This window comes from Hippocampus guttulatus, chromosome 2 (genome assembly GCF_054856545.1).
Source record: "Hippocampus guttulatus isolate MCC_2025c chromosome 2, RoL_Hgut_1.0, whole genome shotgun sequence".
NCBI classification, from domain to species: Eukaryota; Metazoa; Chordata; class Actinopteri; order Syngnathiformes; family Syngnathidae; genus Hippocampus; species Hippocampus guttulatus.
Window position 1 is genome coordinate 12,815,964 of NC_141262.1, and position 20,495 is coordinate 12,836,458.

General features: G+C 41.3%; 2 protein-coding genes and 1 long non-coding RNA gene across 4 annotated transcripts in view; 2 read left to right on the forward strand and 1 right to left on the reverse strand.

Moving 5' to 3' along the window:
- asb5a (ankyrin repeat and SOCS box containing 5a) overlaps positions 1 to 5,926 on the forward strand; it is a 9,005-nt gene extending 3,079 nt beyond the window's left edge. For both annotated transcript variants that reach the window (XM_086137338.1, XM_086137348.1), the window contains 6 exons: positions 721 to 800; positions 1,385 to 1,492; positions 1,566 to 1,716; positions 3,722 to 3,856; positions 5,293 to 5,484; positions 5,560 to 5,926. In XM_086137338.1, the coding sequence (XP_085993464.1) occupies positions 721 to 800; positions 1,385 to 1,492; positions 1,566 to 1,716; positions 3,722 to 3,856; positions 5,293 to 5,484; positions 5,560 to 5,687 (794 nt within the window). In that variant the 3' untranslated portion in view covers positions 5,688 to 5,926. The remainder of the gene's footprint in view (positions 1 to 720; positions 801 to 1,384; positions 1,493 to 1,565; positions 1,717 to 3,721; positions 3,857 to 5,292; positions 5,485 to 5,559) is intronic.
- A 344-nt stretch (positions 5,927 to 6,270) lies between these two features.
- Positions 6,271 to 10,991, forward strand: spata4 (spermatogenesis associated 4). Its single transcript, XM_086137422.1, has 6 exons — positions 6,271 to 6,591; positions 7,331 to 7,460; positions 7,670 to 7,788; positions 8,246 to 8,469; positions 8,540 to 8,617; positions 9,160 to 10,991. Exons 1-6 carry the CDS (start codon positions 6,515 to 6,517, stop codon positions 9,252 to 9,254), a joined length of 723 nt encoding a protein of 240 aa, XP_085993548.1. The 5' UTR covers positions 6,271 to 6,514; the 3' UTR covers positions 9,255 to 10,991.
- LOC147208560 (uncharacterized) overlaps positions 8,448 to 20,495 on the reverse strand; it is a 74,261-nt gene continuing 62,213 nt past the window's right edge. Inside the window, exon 4 of the long non-coding RNA XR_015103801.1 lies at positions 8,448 to 8,651. This is a non-coding gene — a long non-coding RNA (uncharacterized LOC147208560). The remainder of the gene's footprint in view (positions 8,652 to 20,495) is intronic.

Consider the following 20,495-nt stretch of genomic DNA (forward strand, 5'->3'; position numbering starts at 1 on the left):
AACATGATATAATGCCGTTGCTGTGTTAAGAATTCACATCCACACTATTGTTCAGTGGTAGCCAGCACACACCAGTCACCACTACCCGTGCCTATGATTAAAGTTTAGATGTTCTTGTAGTAGGCATTTCCTGACTAAAAGAAACACTTGTATTTTGAAGAGGAAAAAGTCTAAAATGTCCCAGAAAAAGTTATATATTGTAAAGGGAAAGAGAAGCCATTTTTTAAAAAAGTTAAATTATTAAATACCAACTTGAGAAAAAAATGACAACAAATGTGAAAAAGGCAGCTCATTGATTCAATTTAAGGGTTGTATGAATGATGAATGTCTTTCTAAAGCTTTTGCGCCACTGTCTGGAAACACATTGGGTGTACCTAATAAAACGTCTCCTGAGTGTACACGGGCATGTTGACATTTATATCACATATGCTTGATTATTTTCCTAAATAAATGAAGCATAATTGCATATTGACTGTTCCAGCTGAGCGTAGTAAACACCTCAAATTGTGTACTAATGTCACACACTTCACCTTCGCGATTAACCTTGTTATCTTTTTTAGCACTATTACCTGTGCGATGTAGCGTAGCGCCATTAGCCGGTGTACCAAACAGCTCATGTGTTGGAAAGGATTCTCAGCGGGAGCGTTCACGGTTGACTAATGAATCATCGAATGAACGGACCAACGATCTGATGAACAAATGCATCTTTGCCACCCACAGGATCCTGGACAGACCGCTCGCCGCTCCACGACGCTGCCAGTCAAGGTCGCCTCCTCGCCCTCAGGACCCTCATTGTGCAGGTAAAGGGGGATTTCATCTTTATTGACATTTATTTGTATGCACGACTACCCAAAAAGTACTAATACTCAAAAAGTATCTCAACTATGAAAGGCGTTTGGCATGGACCAAGGATACACACTTTCAATTGAGGAACTGAGAATTAAAGTGGGCTAATTCCATTTGTGTGACAATTAGGAAATTGCTGTTTAGTTCCAGGTTTGAAATGAGTGGGCAGTCATGTTTTTGCACTACGGATTTTTCCTCATTTATCAGTCATTTCCATTTCTGACATGGCCACGCCTGAGAAATCTCCCATGAAAAAAAACAAAACAAACCTTCCCAGAAATTGAGGTGAAGAAGTGGCTAGAATACTCAGAAAGTCCTGCACCATCTTGAGTGCCAGTGCATCACCATGTTCGAATAAGCGAATGCTATTCATCATCGTTCATAATGTCACAGCTGTTTGGACTTTTACTTTTTTGTCTTAGTGGTTTGCCTTTTCGAATGTAAAATACGTGCTTTGATTCACAGGGTGTGTGTGTGCGTGTGTGTGTGTGTGCGTGTGTGTGTTTGTGCGTGTGTGTGCGTGTTTGTGGTTGTTCAGGGTCATGATGTGAACAGCGTGACCATCGACCAGGTGACTCCTCTCCACGAAGCCTGCCTTGGAGACCACGCACCCTGCGCTAGAGCCCTCGTCGATGCCGGCGCTGACGTCGGTGACTTTCTCAAAAAATGCTCACATCATCTTCTTTCCCAGCGGTAACACCAACAGGGGTTGTTCGCAGGTCAACGCCTTGACGGTTGACGGCGCCACGCCACTATGGAACGCCTGCGCAGTGGGCAGTGTAGCGTGCACTGAAGTTCTGCTGGAAAACGGCGCCAGAGCTCAGAGTCTGCCACACCAGCCATCCCCCATCCACGAGGCCACAAGCAAAGGTCAGTAGACTTTGCTCTGTATTTCGGAGGGAAAAAAGGCCTCATAGTTGCCAAACACATGTACATTTTGAGAAAAAAGTAGTCTATTTTACAAATTGTGCTGTCAAGCGATTAAAAATTTGTGAGACTAATTAATTAGGATTTGTAATTAATTGATCTAATTAATCTATATTTTAATCTAATCTAAAACGTGCTGAGAAAACCCCCATTTTCATTTTTAATTCATTACATTATTGAGGCAGATCAAAAGACAAAAAAAGTGGCATGATAAAGTCTTGAGACTAGTCCCAAATCCTACCTGCAACCTTTAGTTTTGACCACCAGGGTGAATATCACCGTTTTGTTTGTTTTTGTAAATCTCCAAATTACAAAATAAAAATAGAACATCAGGTCCATAGAAAGTGCAAACATATCAAAAACAGTCAGAACATTTTTCTGAGCAATACAAGTACTCAACACTGAACTTGCTTCGGATAATAAAAAATAAATAAGAGACCCTTAAATCACAGTGCTCTAAGTTAGCACAGAAATAACACTGTTCATCATGAAAAAATAAAGTGCTGAAATAAAAATCAACCACTTCTGGTAGGCTACTGAGGACACTGAGCAACTATACTGACTTCATGCCTCTTACGCAGGGTGCTCTCCTCGAGTTTAGTTTGGCGAAGAGCTTTGCTTTAGCTCGCTATATTGCTAACGCTTTCGGTGCTAGCGTTAGCTGTGGATGCACTTGCGGCTTGGTGCTTTGCATTAATGTGGGAGGCTAAACTTGAGCTGCTTTGGTGGTCAGCAAACTCCTTCTTACAAATTAGGCACAACACTCTACCTTTATCAATTGTGTCATCACAGCGTTTGTGAAAAGTAAATTTCCCATTCATTGTGCTGAGAACTCTCACGTGCTCCTCCATTTTCACTTCTCCTCTCCTCACTGCTGCTTACTTAGCCCGCCCAACTCCAATGGGAGCCAATCATGTTATGCTAAACAAGCCCAAACATAATCACAGCCAATCAATGTCCGCTTCAGGCTGTGACTGACAGTTGTTTCCCCACCCTCAACTACTCAAACACAGGAAGCCAACACACAAAAAGGGCATGAAAAAGGCAACCAACCTACAGAAACAATAAAGTTAGAGATACAACTTTAGATTAACGCGATTAAAAAACATAACGCACTAAATATGACTGTAATTACTTATTTGCAATTAACGTGATAAATCGACACCTCTATTTACAAATAAATATAATATAGTTCCAAGAAACAAAACTTTATGGTTTCCAGTTTTTAAAAGTTGTATATTTTTGAGGGGGAAACATTTTTTTGAGATATTTTCTGAAAAAAAAAGTCAAATATTTTCTTGAATAGAAACTTGATATTTTTGATAGAAATACAGTAGGTTATTTTGGAGCCCCCGCCCCCAAAAAAAAAATCTTGATTCCCTCTCAAAAAAAAATTAAAGACAAGTTTGTAAATTCTCCTCAAAAAGAAATCATGTATTTTATAGAAATGTGTCCTATAGATATATAGAAAAAAAGTTGTTTTTAAGGGGAAAATTATTTTTGAATTTTTTTTTTTTAATTGCACATTTTGGATTAAAATAACATATTTTTGAGTGACAAAAAGTAATGTTCTTGAGAAGGTTTGAAGACCTTCCTGTGTAGATTTTGCATGTTCTCCCAGTGCCTGCGTGGGTTTTCTCTCGGTACTCCGGTTTCCTCCGACATTCCAAAAAAATGCAAGACCGGTTAATGGAACTCCAAATTGTCCCGAGGTGTGAGTGTGAGCGCGGATGGTTTTTCGTGTATGTGTGCCCTACTATTGGCTGGCAACCAGTTCAGGGTGTTCCACTGGACCGCATCTGCTGATATCCTTTTATGGAAAATCTTGATAATTTGTCGAAATGAACTAGTATATTTCAAGGGGGGGAAACTATTTTCAGTATAAAACAGTGATATATTTTAGAGAAAAAAAATGTCATTTAAAATGCCCCATCTGCTGCCTGTCAAGGTCATTTTGGTTGTATGGAGGTTCTGCTGACGTGGGGTACGGATGTAGACATGGACATTCCTCACTTGGGCACACCGCTCTACACCGCTTGCGTCTGCCAGGAGCTGGAATGTGCCAGGAAGCTCCTTTGGGAAGGTATGTTCACTGCTGGGGAGACTTTTAGGATTTCCCAGCATTCTAGAATGCAGCGTTATTGTTTCTTTGTTTTTTTAATGATGCCATGATGGCGTTGCATTTCTGTCTATGATTTCATGTTTGCTGTACCTGACTATCCATCGGTCCATCATTTTGGTTGGTCAGTTTGTCAATAGGGGACAAATTAAACACTAATAGCCTGATTTCCCAATTTCCCAGCATTCAGTGAATGTATCATCATTGCACTTACATCTGTAATTTCAACGTGTCAGAAAAAGTTGCAAAATTATATATCCACACAGTGAATCAACTTATCTATTTCCGCTTTCTGATGTACCGGTTTTCTTGAACGCGTCACTGTATTTTTACAATGCGATGACATCATTTCTTTTAATTCTGTGATTTTGCTTCTTTTCTTCGTGTCGACAAGGTTCAAAATGCACTCTATGAGCATTTCGTACCACTAACGCTTAGCATTTATGAGCCACCTCTGGTCAATGTGAACAGTGGAGGTGTTTAAATATCATCCAAGCGCAATTGTCTTGAGGCTGACACAAAATGGTTTCCAAGACATTCTTAGAGGTTGAAAAATCTCAAATCCAGTGAGCGACAGCCGATCTGCGGTTTGCTATTCCCAAATTCACGTATATGTGGCGTGTTTTTTGTGGAGCCTATTCCCGAAATCTCCACATTTTTGGGCTGTTCTGCAATACCATAATATACCACAAGATGGTGTCAATGCTTTGGCTAGTAGGACAAAAGTAAGTTCTGTCAAGGAAGTACAGTGCGACGAGCCCTGCTGTGAAAAGCAAAAATCTACAATTAACTCTGCCCTCCCCCTAAAATATTAATCATTACCTAAAAATGCCACAAGATGGCGGTAGCCAGATCTGGCCCGCCATGTAATTTTTTTGTGGCACACCAAAGCAAATGTCAACTTCCACAATGCTTGCTAAAGTCGGACCAAAATTTCAAATTGTCATATGCAATGCAAGATTTTTCCCGTTACCAAGCCCCTTATTACATTAACGTAAACAATGTGTGAATAAGCCATTATTCTTAACTTCTGATTTCAAAACCAGTTATCCATCAATGTGTTGTGTGCTGTGTAGTAATATGTGGAGGTGATAAAACATTTATGACTTAAAAATTTCAGAATCATTCTTATGAAATAACGGCCCTCCAAGGGAAACTACAAATTGGCCCACGACAATAAATTTGACACCCATGTTATAGAGTCTTTGCCAAATGTGAATAAATCTGTAAACCATTTATTTTGCTGGGTAAGATAAACTGTAAGATAAACTTGAAATAATGTTAAATTGCTTTGGGTTCACAGGTAGAGGTATATTTAGTTCAAAGTATTACAATAGGCGTTTATAAGTGGTTTCTGTGGGAGTTAACCATCCACAATGTAATTTGTGTTTCACTTTCAGGCGCTAACGTTCAAAAAGGCAAATCCCTGGACTCGCCTTTGCATGCAGCGGCAGAGAAAGACTGCACGGCGATGGTGAAGCTGCTGCTTGACTTTGGCGCCGACATCAACGCCCGGGACGGTGAGTGTAGGCGACCAGTGGAGGTGGCCCCACCAAGCAGCTTGACAGAAGGCTTCCTGCTTCTCTATGAAGGTAAAGTTGTGCTTGTCTCTTTTATTACCGTAATTAAACGCCTTCCGTAATGTGTCTCTTTTCCCCTTCTTGTAGCTATGCCACGACTGTTGAGTCAGCTGTGCCGCCAGTGCATCAGGACGTGCGTCGGACAAGACCGCCTGCACCTCCTTTGTCATCTCCCCCTGCCGAGTCGAATCAGAAGTTTCCTGCAGTACCAGTGACAATGTCTGCCTGGCAAAAACAACTTTTTAACAGCTTGTATACAAGTAGTAGTCTCTGGAGTGCCTGCTCAACCCAAGTAAACCTTTTTTGGCAAAACATGCGTGGGAGCGAGCCATTACAATCCTACATTATGAACGTCCACATATATTTAATTAAGGTTTTACCAACATTGAAATGTTTTGGGGTTGTTTTTTTGTTTTTTTTTTGGTAATTAAAAACAAAAAACCTTTTTGCTCAACTTTATTTTGAACATGTTTTCAATGTGTTCTATTCATGTGTTTAAATCAGGGGTGTCCAAAGTTGGTCCTCAAGGGCCGCTGTCCGGCCTGTTTTCCAGCTCTCCAAAGTCTGGAAAACAGGCAGGAAAGTGGCCCTCCAGGCCCGGAGCCGGACATGCCTGGTTTTAATTATGCCATTATGGGTTCTATTGGCAATTTTGGAAGAGTCTTTTTTAGTCGCTGCGTCTTAGCTGTGTGATGCACATTGATTTGTTATGTGAATCAAGTGTGTTCAAAAAAGCTGCCTTGCATTGTAGTATTTTCAATCCGACCACCGTGGGGCAGCAAATCGCTACTGCAGCTTGTGTCGTTCTTCCACCGGGAGACCACGAGAAAGAAACAGCTTTGCCATGGCGATACAGTACGTGCTATGCAACAAAGACTTGCAACGTCACACGAGCTAGTTTTAACTATAGCCAAAGCCACCCCCGTGTGACAAAGAGGGACGAAGACGACGAGTTGGAAAAAAGGACAGCTCGACTCCATTTGTGCGGTATCTGGCTTCAGGCCAGGAAAGATATTGAGAAAGGGGGTGGGGGGAAAAAACTATGACGGGGCTGCCGAGGGACGTCACAAGATGGCTGCAAGGCCTCGAACTGACCGTCCAACCAATGAACGCACGCAGGTAATAAATCGTCAAATGGCATTTAAAAATAAATATACCTGTTCATATTATAAATGTCATTATTAGTAGGATCAGTAGTATTCATTCAAACAATTCTTACGAAAAACATCCTTTTTGTCCAAACATTTTGGTAAACCTGAGTTAGCATTTGTTGTGCCATTCATCATGTATTGTTATGACCAAAAGATGCTATAAAACTAACCCCTTTTTAAATTCTTAAATCATTTAATGGACAAAGTAATCAACAGATTAATTGGTTGTTAAAATAATTGTGAGTTGGTTATTAAAATTTGGGGGAAAAAATCAATTTTGTCAAAACATGCTTATAAACATAAGTGAACATTTTACATGTTTCATCCATCCATTATCCGAGGTACATATCCTAACGATGGTTCGCATAGACAAACAGCCATTGTCCCCATGCCTGCATGGGTTTTCTCCATGTGCTCCGGTTTCCTCCCACATCACAAAAAGATGCATGGCAAGTTAATGGAACATTCTAAATTGTCCCCAGGTGTGAGTGGGAGCGTGGATGGTTGTTCGTCTATGTGTGCCCTGCGATTGGCTGGCAACCAGTTCAGGGTGTCCCGGCTGCTATGGTTCCAGCATGCACTGCGATCCTTGTGAGGATAGGTGAATCAGAAAATGGATGGATGGATGGATTGAAGATCAAATCCATGAATCGCTCTACCATTGTCAGGGTGTTAACACATACCGGTACTCTTTTTTTTCTCCCCAGGGACTTTTCCAGTGGCTACCATGTGGCTGAAATGTTTTCCCGTTATTATCCCAGGGATTTTGAAATGCATTCATACAGCAAGGGAGCGTCGTTCTCTGCCAAGCAGGACAACTGGAACAAGATACGCCGGGTAAAAGCAAGAACAATAGCCGGAAGTAACCAGATTATGGCATCATTTAATTGCAGTTATTTTCATAATGTGTTTAAATCTGTTTTCAGTTGACTGTGGTCCCTTTATGAAGGGAGACAATGCCATAAAGGTCCTACTTATATCTGTGTGTGATGTTATCACTCTAATTTCAAATGGACCAATCAGAGCATCTTTTTCTATGCTGCCAGACACTGCAGAAGTTGCGTCTGCACCTGCCTGAGAAGTTGGTCTACGGGACCATCCACTGTAAACCCGGAGCGGCTGAGTTGCTGGTGCAGCAGGTGTACTCTGTCCTGACCAAACACAGGTGACACTTAACTGCAGACAGAAGGCCAAGGCCAAACGATCCTAAAGTGATGCAAAGATAGCAGGATGTACCAGATGCCAGTCCTGTAGATGGCGGCCTTGAGTACTATCAACATGTGGGTGCAAGCATCCACACACAACATGCTTTTTTTCACCTTGTGCTTAAGTCAAGACTGTAATGACATTATGACAGCGCAGATCAAAATCTGACCTTAACGTGTCCCAAAGTATCATGAAGACATCAACCACTGTATGATCCAAAAATGTTGGACTAACAATCATATATTTTTTAAGTGAAATTAAACAACAACCTGTACATTATTAGTCAGAATCTACCAAAAGACAGAGTATACAGTCCTATTCTTTTACCTTCTTGCTTTTTTCTGCTTTGCTCTCACTTCAAACTTATACAATCCATAAAAAAGTCGGTTTTCCATCATATGAAATCCTCTGTTCAGGCCTCGAACAGCTCAAAGCCCAGAGTTGGATTTCTCTGACCAGAAGTACCAGCAGCTCCTCCCTCCGGTGGCTCGCTCCACTGCCACCTCGGCCGTGAAGAGCAACCTGAGAAAGAGTGAGATCATGGCCCTGCCTGACATCCTCACCAACGGGAGGAGGGCTGAGGCCATCATCGGCAAGCACCTGCAGGACAAGATTGCGGATAGGACGGCGACGGACTGCGGTGAGATTAGCAGGAAGCCGTTTTGTGTTGAGTGAAGGCTTTCATGATGGAACATTTTCTTCATCAACAGGGCGTTCAAACCTGGTGAGGTCAAGACTCAAACAGATGACTGGGCAAAATCTGGGTCGAGATGAAAGGCGCTCTCCTGGTGAGGCTGATTTAGTACACACTTGTAACCATGACTAAAAAAGAAAAACATAATGCAAAACATAACATAATTCAAATCATAAAAGTACAGCACTATAAAACTCTATATTGTAGAAATATTGCATATATAGAATCAAATAGATTAAATAAATACAAAAAGAATACATAGAAAAATAGATTTAGAAAACAATTACCAAATATTTTTTACCAAATATTTATCTTTTTTTTTCAGGCAATATGCAGCTCACACCTTCCGTTGTGTCAAAAATGAAATAGACTCATTTAAAACCAATAATTAACGTTCTTGTGAAATGTTGGTCGCTGGACGAACAATTGCAATCATCCGACGGTTGAGAGAACTGATTAATATTTTATGATAACAGAGACCTTTCAGCTCTGTTCTGAAGTTTTGACCTATGCTGCACACCGAGCACTGTCTAAAATTTGAGATGACATTTTATTTGTGTGCGTTACAAAATATTTCCTAAATCATGAGCATTCATATCTTGAAATCTGGCTCAACCAACTACTTGTGTTTTCTAGAGATGTGCCTCCAATCACCACTAAGTGGCGCTGTTGTCTCGTACAAGACCATCAAAGTGAACCAGCCTGCCAGAAGACTTCCACAAAGCTGTTAAATCAAACGTGCCCGAACCAACCTCCACAAAAAAAGAAAAACAATTCAAAAGTTCAAAAGTGTCGTACATTAGCTGTGACATGCTCTTCTCCAAGTGCCCCCAAGGATTTATAATTACAGGACACTTTGCACCTTGCTGAAGTTAACCTGTTGCTGTTGGATTGGATTGTACCCGGTTAAGGCGGCATGTCATCGCCAAAATTTGCACCTATGAATTTGTGCAGATCCAAGTATGGCTCATGTAGAGTTTCTAAACACAAATATCCCCACTCATGCTGAATTTACTGAGTAGGGGTAAAAAAAGGAAGTGAAATAGGAGTGACCCCAAGTTTTTCAAGATACGAGCCATCATTCGTATGATTTTTATTTATGTTTTGCTTTGACTTGCAAGTCTAAACTCAAGATGCGAGCGCTGTATAGTCACAGTGTCCAATGAAGTATTTCAGCTTCAAATTGTTTATTCCCACTCTGTTTAAGTTGACTGTCAAACTAAATAGAAAACAAAGAGTGACACATTTCTTTCTAACATCCATGTAGCTAAACGTTCAGTCGGCTAGCATAATGCTAACATCGGCAATGATTACTCTTGATGTGGCTGTGTATAACGCTTTAAGTAATGGATGCTTGAAGATGATTGTGTTTTTTAGCCTCAATCCCTTGTGTGTGTTTTGGTACCACTGCTTTTCAGTTCGTGTAACAAGTTACTGTATGTTAATTCGTTTCACCACCTTAGTCATTGGGTTGGTTTAAGAATTTTGCCATAACAAGTTTTGGGTCATTCATTTCACCACTCACTCATTTGTGTTGCACTAAGGTACTGGAACTCGGGAGTTTTGACTCCAAAATTCGTCCTGTTGTGTCGTGCGTTCTCTTAAGCTATTTACACCCCCCCCCCCCCCCCCCCCGTTTTTAGAAAGCCCAAACCTTGACAGTGCACCACTATTTACTCTTCTCCCACTCCCGCACTGATGCTAGACCCTTCCTCTGTTACTATCATGGGAAAGGGTCGTAACTTTACACAAGACTTGTAAAAACCACTCGTCTGTCACAAAGCACCGTTACCGCACTAGTTATATGTACGTCAACGACTTGGCTTCATCATTCGCTGCAGACATGATGTCATGGTATTTTGGTTACAATCACCACTAGATGGCAACATAGATCGGGATGGCTGAAGTCAATTACTGCAGTCTGTAAACAAAACAGCCACCCAATTCATCTATGACCAATGTTGTTCAGTGCACTCATTTCAGATTTAATCTCTTGTGTGAATTAATGCATTAAATAGTCTTTGGGGTTTTTTCATCTAGAGTACAAGCAGGGAAAAATTAGTAAGCACACATCAAAAAGATAAACTTGGGTCTATCAATTGGGTCAATTTCAATTGGGTCAATTTCAACCAGACTTATCAATAGAAGTCAAGACCATACACTGAAATTAGTTATTTAAGCTATTGTGTTATTTGCCTTTAGTGTAATAACCCATGTTGACTTATTTTCCACTTAAAAGAATGCTACAATGCTGTGTAAAACATTGCCTGTACAGTAAGGCGAGGAGTCTGTTCTGGCTGCTCAGTTAACTATTTCGACAAAAGTAGTCCTTTGCCACCTTTTCATGGCATCTATAAGCGATCTCAGTCCAGTCTAAACTTTTGGCGTGGTGGGAACACACACTCGCTCAGATCACAATATTGCTATTTCCGTTATTTCCTATAATAAACTGATTTCCCAACTGAAAACTGATTCATTATCTTTGTCAAGGGCTGCCGTCCTGACTGAAGTGTTTCACCAGTCCATGTCTGTCCATTCCTCTGGATTCCTTGGCAGCGCAAAGCCTACGCCTAGAAAGACCCATATGCACACTGTCCTCTAGTTCTATTTAAAAAAAAAAAAAAAAATACGAGTTGAAAAGTTGACACCTACATTTACATCCGCGGATCTCTGTTAGCTCAGGCTGCGTTGCCATGGCGATGACACAGCAGAACCCACACTGAAGACGGTAATTAGCTTACTGTGAGCCACCTTTAAGCCAATGCCCATCGCGTAATATTCACTCAAGCATGTAGACGGGCTAAGGAGCGCTAACTGTTGTGTGCCAGTAAATGGAACAGTCAGAAGGGGCCTGAAATGCCCTCAGAAAGCATTCCGCCATCTGCTGAGTTTTCTTCCCTGCACTGAGGGAGGGAGGATACTCAGTAGGTGGGGGTCTGTATACCGGTACTGTAAGAGTAAGCACCCCTCCTTCCGGTTCCACGGCACACAAATCTCCCATCCTGAGAACCAAAGCTGTGTTATCCATGCCAATGATGGGAAGCATACATGAAAGGCATTTTTGGGCATCACAATTTGGGCCCGTAATGCCAATTCCATATAATAATTTAAGTACATTGTATAAATGTTTTTCACTCAATAATATCATACTCAGGCATTTTACTTGAAGGAATGCACATTATTTCTTCAAGCAGTCAAATGAGTTATTCCAGAACAGAAAAAAGGGTGATATGTGAGGCTTGAGAATTATTTATATCAGTCTAGAAAGGTAAAGTGAATTTTAAAAAATCCTCAGTTCAAGTTTAAAAAAACAGTACAATATCATAAATGCACCAGAAATGAAATCATATTCGTTAAACTGAAGATGTCTCTTAATGACAAGGAGGAAGAAAGTAAAAAGTAAAATGAAAAAAAAAAACGTGGTAGCTGGCCAACAGAAATGAAACAAGAAAACGTACCGGTATGTCATCACTAAAAATAAATAGAGAATGAGAAAATTCCACGTGTCCATCACAAAATAAAATGAGAAAATGTTGCTGTCGATTACCTCAGAAGCAGAACGAAGAAATCATAACTGTCCATCATCACAGAATAACATTGAAAATGAAGTAAAACCTGAAAATTTGACTGTCCTTCAAAACTGAAACATGATGCAAAAAAAAATGTCGTCACTGTCAATCATCAAAGTAGGCCAACTGATGTTGCAAATGTCACAACTATCCATTTGCAATGAAAAAAAGATTGAAAATGTCCATCACAGAAATAAAAGAGATAAAATGTTTGTCCAAATCAGGATTCCTCAATCCTCACCTGCTGGTGAATTTGCACCCCAACAGTATATATGAAGTGGAAATGGCATCTTTTGCGTAATCCTGCTAAGAAACAAACCAAAATCTTTGTCAACTGTGACACAAATTTACAGTGAGCCCGCCCGACCTGTCTAATTAAGGAAATCCATCAAAGAGGTCCACAATGAATGAATTATTTATTCATCTTGCAGTGTGTTACACTGACTATTTAAATATTGATTCAGCATTACTTCTGCACATTAATAAGTAAAGACAATCATTTCTAAATGGCATTAGCACACTTGACAACACAGTTATGCTAATATGTATTGTGTTGTCACAATACATATTTAAGATGATTAGAAGGTGAAATACTGTACTCAGTGTTCATTGTCATTTATCCAGCCGGCCAAACCCCACCAATCTCTCCATCCATCCAGCTCACATCTGTCCATCATCAGATGTTGCCAGAATACTTATCATGGAAATGAAACCAAAAAAGAGCAGACATGCATTTGTACAAAACAGCTACATTTTGTTCCATCCATCCATCCATCCATCCATCCATCATCTACCACTTATCCGGGGCCGGGTCGCGGGGACAACAGCTTTAGCAGGGAAGCCCAGACTTCCCTCTCCCTAGCTACTTCTTCCAGCTCTCCCCGGGGGATCCCGAGGCGTTTCCATGCCAGCTGGGTGACATAGTCTCTCCAGTGTGTCCTGGGTCTTCCTCGGGGTCTCCTCCCGGTGGGACATGCCCGGAACACCTCACCAGGGAGGCGCTCAGGAGGCATCCGAATCAGATGCCCAAGCCACCTCATCTGGCTCCTCTCGATGTGGAGGAGAAGCGGCTCGACTCTGAGCCCCTCCCGGATGACCGAGCTTCTCACCTTATCTCTAAGGGAGAGCCCGGACACCCTGCGGAGAAAACTCATTTCGGCCGCTTGTAGCCGGGATCTCGTTCTTTCGGTCACGACCCATAGCTCGTGACCATAGATGAGGGTTGGAACGTAGATCGACCGGTAAATTGAGAGCTTCGCCCTTTGGCTCAGCTCCTTCTTCACCACGACAGACCGATACAACGTCCGCGTCACGGCAGACGCTGCACCAATCCGCCTGTCGATCTCCCGCTCCCTCCTGCCCCCACTCGTGAACAAGACCCCAAGATACTTAAACTCCTCCACTTGGGGCAAGATCTCCTCCCCGACCCAGAGGGGGCACTCCATCCTTTTCCGACTGAGGACCATGGTTTCAGATTTGGAGGTGCTGATTTTCATCCCAACCGCTTCACACTCGGCTGCGAAACGCTCCAGTGAGAGTTGGAGAGCCCTGCTTGAAGGAGCCAACAGTACCACATCATCTGCAAAAAGCAGAGATGCAATACTGAGGCCACTAAAACGGACCCCCTCAACGCTTCGGCTGCGCCTAGAAATTCTGTCCATAAAAGTTATGAACAAAACCGGCGACAAAGGGCAGCCTTGGCGGAGTCCTACCCCCACTGGAAACGATTCCGACTTACTGCCGGCAATGCGAACCAAACTCTGACATCGGTGGTATAATGACCGAACAGCCCGTATCAGGGGGTTCGGTACCCCATACCCACGAAGCACCCCCCACAGAACTCCCAGAGGGACACGGTCAAACGCCTTCTCCAAGTCCACAAAACACATGTAGACTGGTTGGGCGAATTCCCACATACCCTCGAGGACCCTGCTAAGGGTGTAGAGCTGGTCCACTGTTCCACGGCTGGGACGAAAACCACACTGCTCCTCCTCCATCTGAGGCTCGACTTCCTGATGGACCGTCCTCTCCAGCACCCCTGAATAGACCTTACCAGGGAGGCTGAGGAGTGTGATCCCTCTGAAGTTACAACACACCCTCCGGTCCCCCCTTTTAAAAAGAGGGACTACCACCCCGGTCTGCCAATCCAGAGGCACTCTCCCCGTTGACCACGTGATGTTGCAGAGGCGTGTCAACCAGGACAGCCCCACAACATCCAGAGCCTTGAGGAACTCCGGGCGGATCTCCCAGCCTTGCCACCGAGGAGCTTTTTAACCACATCGGTGACTTCAACCACAGCGATAGGAGAGCCCACCTCAGAGTCCCCAGGCTCTGCTTCCTCCAAGGAAGGCGTGTTGGTGGAGTTGAGGAGGTCTTCGAAGTACTCTGCCCACCGGTTCACAACGTCCCGAGTCGAAGTCAGCAGCGCCCCATCCCCACTGTACACAGTGTTAGTGGTGCACTGCTACATTTTGTTGTGATTTTAAATCCCCCTGATGTTGTCTAATTTCCAAAAATACACCTCTTAAGTCATCTCCCCCCCCCCAAAAAAAATCTATGGTTGGAACCATGCAAGACTTAAGTTGAATTTTATTCAGGTGTATTTTGCTTTTTCTTTGGCTCCTCCGGTGAACGTTTTTTTTTTTTGTAAACTTGTATGATTTCTGTATGTGTTCTATACGATTAGGTCTAACTGTACAAGAAGTCCACTCACTAATTTTCATGGCCTGCATGCATGTCGAAAGTGGTTGACAGATACATAATACTGAAAAATACGTTTTGGATAACCTGACAAAATATCAAAGCATCAGCACATGACAGGCAAAGGATGCCCGGGCCTAGCGGCCGTGTTTCATTACCCAAAATTGTTTTGTCGACAGCAGGGAGGGGGGCCTGGCCTCCCTAATTTACAGTGATGTGTTCCTCGAGCGGTCCTTGGCCTCGAGGACCGGTTCGAGGACCGAAGGGCGGTCCTTGGTCCTCGGCCTTGGCCTCAGAGTCAAGTCCTTGGTCCTTGGCCTCGGAGTCAAGTCCTTGGCCTTGACTTGGGTTGCCGGTCCTCAGACACAACGAGGGATTAGAGCCTCTAATCCTTCGTCCACAGGTATAAAGTGGGCCAGAGGACCGCAAAAATCATAAAGAAATCAAACAAAATCCATCTAGGGAAACCCACGTTGATGACTTTATCTGCCGCTTTACAAGGGGCGGGCTGCCATTGACAGTCAGTACAAGGTGTAAAGAGCGGCATCACAGTTAGTATTAATCACGGTTCGTTCCGTTCGCGATCGGCAGTTTAAATAGCGTGTAAAGCCTTTCTGTAACAGTGGTGTCTTTTATTTAGTTATTTTTGCACAGTCGTCACGTTTGTGCGGTCGCACTAGAATGTTTTGTTTGAACCAAGTAATTTGTGTTACAGCTGGAGTCAATAATGTCGGCACTTCACTTTCGGGGTTGGCCGTTGGGATTTGGAGTCCTTTTGCTCGATTCCAGTTATGTTTGCTGAATGCTTGATGATTGAGTTAATTATTTATTATTATTGTGAACTTGAAGGTATGAATTAATGTAGTATTAGTGGTAGTGGTAATAATAGTAGTACTCAGAGAATGTTTAGAGATTCAGCCATCTCATTACCTCTGCGTCCCGCGTACTAGACGTTTAATTTTCCCACGGGACGCACAGTTCCAAATAATGTGCGTTTTTGGGATGCAAGGACATTTCTCAAATAAAAAAATAAAAAAACTACGGCAAGCCTGAGGATTTCACGGTAACAATCGTTACCGGTAGCGTGTCATTTCCGTGGCGTCATTTTTAAGGTACCGAAAAATAGTTTAACCATAAAAGTCACCGCACATGAGTTGACTGTGTGATCAACACGGTTTCACTGTGCCTGTATGTGTGTTTGTGGTGTGGTGTGTGAGTGTCTTTCTTCTAATTTACTTTCGGGTTTTTTTTCTTTTCAGCAACAGATAACGTTAGGTGCGCATGCGGGTTGCTACCCAGTCAGCAAAGGCATCTGACCCGGATTCGGCATGAAGCTGGCACAGCTGGTCTTGAGTCGGCACTGGCATAATGCATGTGGGCCGAACACGGCCCACGAGTGGCAAAGGAGGCACTGGCTTGACTCAGGCAAACCAGATGAGGGCCAGTTGTGGAGTGAAGTATTTGGGCCAGAAATCAATTTACAACTCCGGCCCGTATATGGCCAGCCAGTATTGAGCCACCATTAAATGCAGTTTCAGATTTATTTTTTCAACACACAGCCTTGTTTTACAATTGCACACCGATGCGGAATTCCATTCATCACACACACACGCACGCACGCACGCACACACACACACACACACACGCGCGCAAGGTTCAATCAGGCCCGCAGGATAATTTAAAAATGAAAAAAATGCATAAAAGACACAGAATTAATATTTTTAATGAGGTGCAATTCATGGAGTATCCGCTAGGTAACACTGTTTTGACCAGAGAAGAAGACAACAGCAGCCTCAGTCCGTCACTGAGACAGACCAATGACAGCAGACGCTATCAATAGCACTCTCACATTTACACATTTGATAGCACTCTCCTTAGTTTGTAAGGTGTAGGCAAGGATTACATTTCGATTTTATATGCATGTGTAAATGGTTTAAAACTTCCTTTCTTTATAAATCTTGTGCATTACTATATTACTATATTACTATATTTTTCAATACCAATTACTTGTTAAAGTTTGTTCAATCAGTGGGATCAGTTGCAATGCATATATGTGAATGATAAAAGTAAATTGCACATTTGTTGAAGGAAATGTAAGGTGCTTCATGAAATGTTTTGTAAAAGATACGTTCATTAAATTTCAACATTTTCCAAATGTTCTTGTGCTTCTTTATACTAAAACAAAGGAAAGACATGTTGTTTTGGTTGTTTATAGCAAAGTATTGTATCATTTTAAAGGTCCGGCCCACTTGACATCTACCGAGGCCGTATGTGGCCCACCATGTGAAATGAGTTTGACACCAGTGATGTATAGTAAGGCGTTTTTTGCAGAAAAAAACAACCATGTACAGAAAAGCGTTTTTAGCCCCAAAAAACGACCATGTATAGTAAGGCGTTTTTAGCCCCAAAAAAATCCGACCATGTATAGTAAGGCGTTTTTAGCCCAAAAAAAAACGACCATGTATAGTAAGGGGTTTTAGCCCAAAAAAAAAAAAACGAACATGTATATATAGTAAGGCGTTTTTAGCAACAAAAAAAAAGGCATGTATCGTAAGGCGTTTAGAGCCAAGAAAAACGGCCGTGTATAGAAAGGCGTTTTTAGCTGAAAAAAAACTTGACCATGTATAGTAAGGCGCTTTTAGCCGAAAAAACGATCATGTATAGTAAGGCGTTTTTAGACGAAAAAAACGACAATGTACAGTATAGTAAGGCGTTTTTTCGACCCAAAAAAGACCATGTATAAGTAAGGCGTTTTTAGCAGAAAAAAACGACCATGTATATTAAGGCGTTTTTAACCGAAAAAAACGACCATGTATAGTAAGGTGTTTTGAGCCGAAAAAAACGACCATGAAGAGTAAGGTGTTTTTAGCCATAAAAAATCCGACCATGTATAGTAAGGTGTTTTTAGATGAAAAAAAACCGACCATAGATAGTAAGGCGTTTTTAGCCGAAAAAAACAACCATTTACAGAAAAGCGTTGTTAGCCGAAAAAAACGACCATGTACAGTAAGGTGTTTTTAGCCGAAAAAAAAGTTCATGTATAGTAAGGTGTTTTGAGCCGAAAGAAACGACCATGAAGAGTAAGGTGTTTTTAGCCGAAAAAAAACGACCATGTATAGTAAGAAGTTTTTAGCCGAAAAAAACCCAACCATGTATCTAGTAAGGCGTTTTTCGCTGAAAAAAACAACCATGTGTAGTACCGTAATCATGTGTAGGCAAAATAACCGACCACGTATAGTAAGGTGTTTTAGCCGAAAAAAACGACCATGTATAGTAAGGCGTTTTTAGCCCAAAAAACGACCGTTTATAGTAAGGTGTTTTTCGACGAAAAAAAAGACCATGTAAAGTAAGGTGTTTTGAGCCGAAAAAAACAACCATGAATAGTAAGGTGTTTTTAGCCGAAAAAAACCGACCATGTATAGTAAGGTGTTTTTAGCCGAAAGAACGACCATGTATTGTAAGAAGTTTTTTGACGAAAAATATAGTAAGGCGTTTTTCGACAAAAAAAACGACCACGGATATATAGTATGGCGTTTTTAGCCCAAAAAAAATCGACCATATATATAGTAAGGCATTTGTAGCCGAACCCCCCCCCCCCCCGACCATGTATAGTCAGGGGTTTTTAGGCCGAAACCCCCCCCGACCATGTACAGTAAGGGGTTTTGAGCCGAAAAAAAACGACCATGAAGAGTAAGGTGTTTTTAGCCGAAAAAAACGACCATGTATAGTAAGGCGTTTTTAGCCGGAAAAAAACAACAACCATGTATCTAGTAAGGCGTTTTTCGCTGAAAAAAACAACAACCATGTGTAGTACCGTAATCATGTGTAGCCAAAATAATCGACCACGTATAGTAAGGTGTTTTTAGCCGAAAAAAACGACCATGTATAGTAAGGCGTTTTTAGCCGAAAAAATGACCGTGTATAGTAAGGTGTTTTGAGCCGAAAAAAACGACCATGAAGAGTAAGGCGTTTTTTGACGAAAAAAAACGACCATGTATAGTAAGGCGTTTTTCGACAAAAAAAAAGAACATGTATAGAAAGGTGTTTTGAGCCGAAAAAAAAAGACCAATAAAAGGAAGGCGTTTTAACAAAAAAAATTTTAAAAAACGAGCATGTATAGTAAGGTGTTTTTAGCCCAAAAAAAAAAGACCATGTATAGTAAGGGGTTTTAGCCGGAAAAAAAAAACGACCATGTATCGTAAAGCGTTTTTCAACGAAAAAAACGACCATGTATAGTAAGGTGTTTTGAGCCAAAAAAAACGACCATGTATTGTAAGGCGTTTTTTGACGAAAAAAACGACCATGTATAGAAAGGTGTTTTGAGCCGAAAAAAACGACCATGAATAGGAAGGCGTTTTAACTAAAAAATATATTTTAAAAACGAGCATGTATAGTAAGGTGTTTTTAACCAAGTAAGGTGTCTTTAGACGAAAAAAACGACCATGTATTGTAAGGCGTTTTTTGACGAAAAAAAACGACCATGTATAGTAAGGCGTTTTTCGACAAAAAAAAAGAACATGTATAGAAAGGTGTTTTGAGCCGAAAAAAAAGACCAATAAAAGGAAGGCGTTTTAACAAAAAAAAATTTAAAAAACGAGCATGTATAGTAAGGTGTTTTTAGCCCAAAAAAAAAAGACCATGTATAGTAAGGGGTTTTAGCCGAAAAAAAAACCGACCATGTATCGTAAAGCGTTTTTCAACGAAAAAAACGACCATGTATAGTAAGGTGTTTTGAGCCAAAAAAAACGACCATGTATTGTAAGGCGTTTTTTGACGAAAAAAACGACGATGTATAGTAAGGCGTTTTTCGACAAAAAAAACGACCATGTATAGAAAGGTGTTTTGAGCCGAAAAAAACGACCATGAATAGGAAGGCGTTTTAACTAAAAAATATATTTTAAAAACGAGCATGTATAGTAAGGTGTTTTTAACCAAAAAAAACGACCATGTATAGTAAGGCGTTTTTAGCCGAAAAAATGACCGTGTATAGTAAGGTGTTTTGAGGAGAAAAAAACGACCAAGAGTCAGGTGTTTTTAGACGAAAAAAACGACCATGTATTGTAAGGCGTTTTTTGACGAAAAAAAACGACCATGTATAGTAAGGCGTTTTTCGACAAAAAAAAGAACATGTATAGAAAGGTGTTTTGAGCCGAAAAAAACGACCAATAAAAGGAAGGCGTTTTAACTAAAAAAAAATTTAAAAACGAGCATGTATAGTAAGGTGTTTTTAGCCCAAAAAAAAAGACCATGTATAGTAAGGCATTTTTAGCTCAATAAAACGAACATGTATAGTAAGGCATTTTAACCCGAAAAAAACGACCATGTATAGGAAGGCGTTTTTAGCCGAAAAAAAAACGACCATGTATCGTAAAGCGTTTTTCAACGAAAAAAACGACCACGTATAGTAAGGTGTTTTGAGCCGAAAAAAACGACCATGTATTGTAAGGCGTTTTTTGACGAAAAAAACGACGATGTATAGTAAGGCGTTTTTCGACAAAAAAACGACCATGTATAGAAAGGTGTTTTGAGCCGAAAAAAACCACCATGAATAGGAAGGCGTTTTAACTAAAAAAAATATTTTAAAAACGAGCATGTATAGTAAGGTGTTTTTAACCCAAAAAAACCACCATGTATAGTAAGCCGTTTTTAGCCGAAAAAACGAACATGTATAGTAAGGCATTTTAACCCGAAAAAAACCCGACC

Excerpts from the sequence above, each read along its gene's own strand:
- spata4 (XM_086137422.1), top strand. The coding sequence starts at position 6,515 with ATGACGGGGCTGCCGAGGGACGTCACAAGATGGCTGCAAGGCCTCGAA. Across the intron at positions 6,592-7,330 it reads CAACCAATGAACGCACGCAG|GGACTTTTCCAGTGGCTACC; the intron begins GTAATAAATCGT and ends TTTTCTCCCCAG. Across the intron at positions 7,461-7,669 it reads ACTGGAACAAGATACGCCGG|ACACTGCAGAAGTTGCGTCT; the intron begins GTAAAAGCAAGA and ends CTATGCTGCCAG.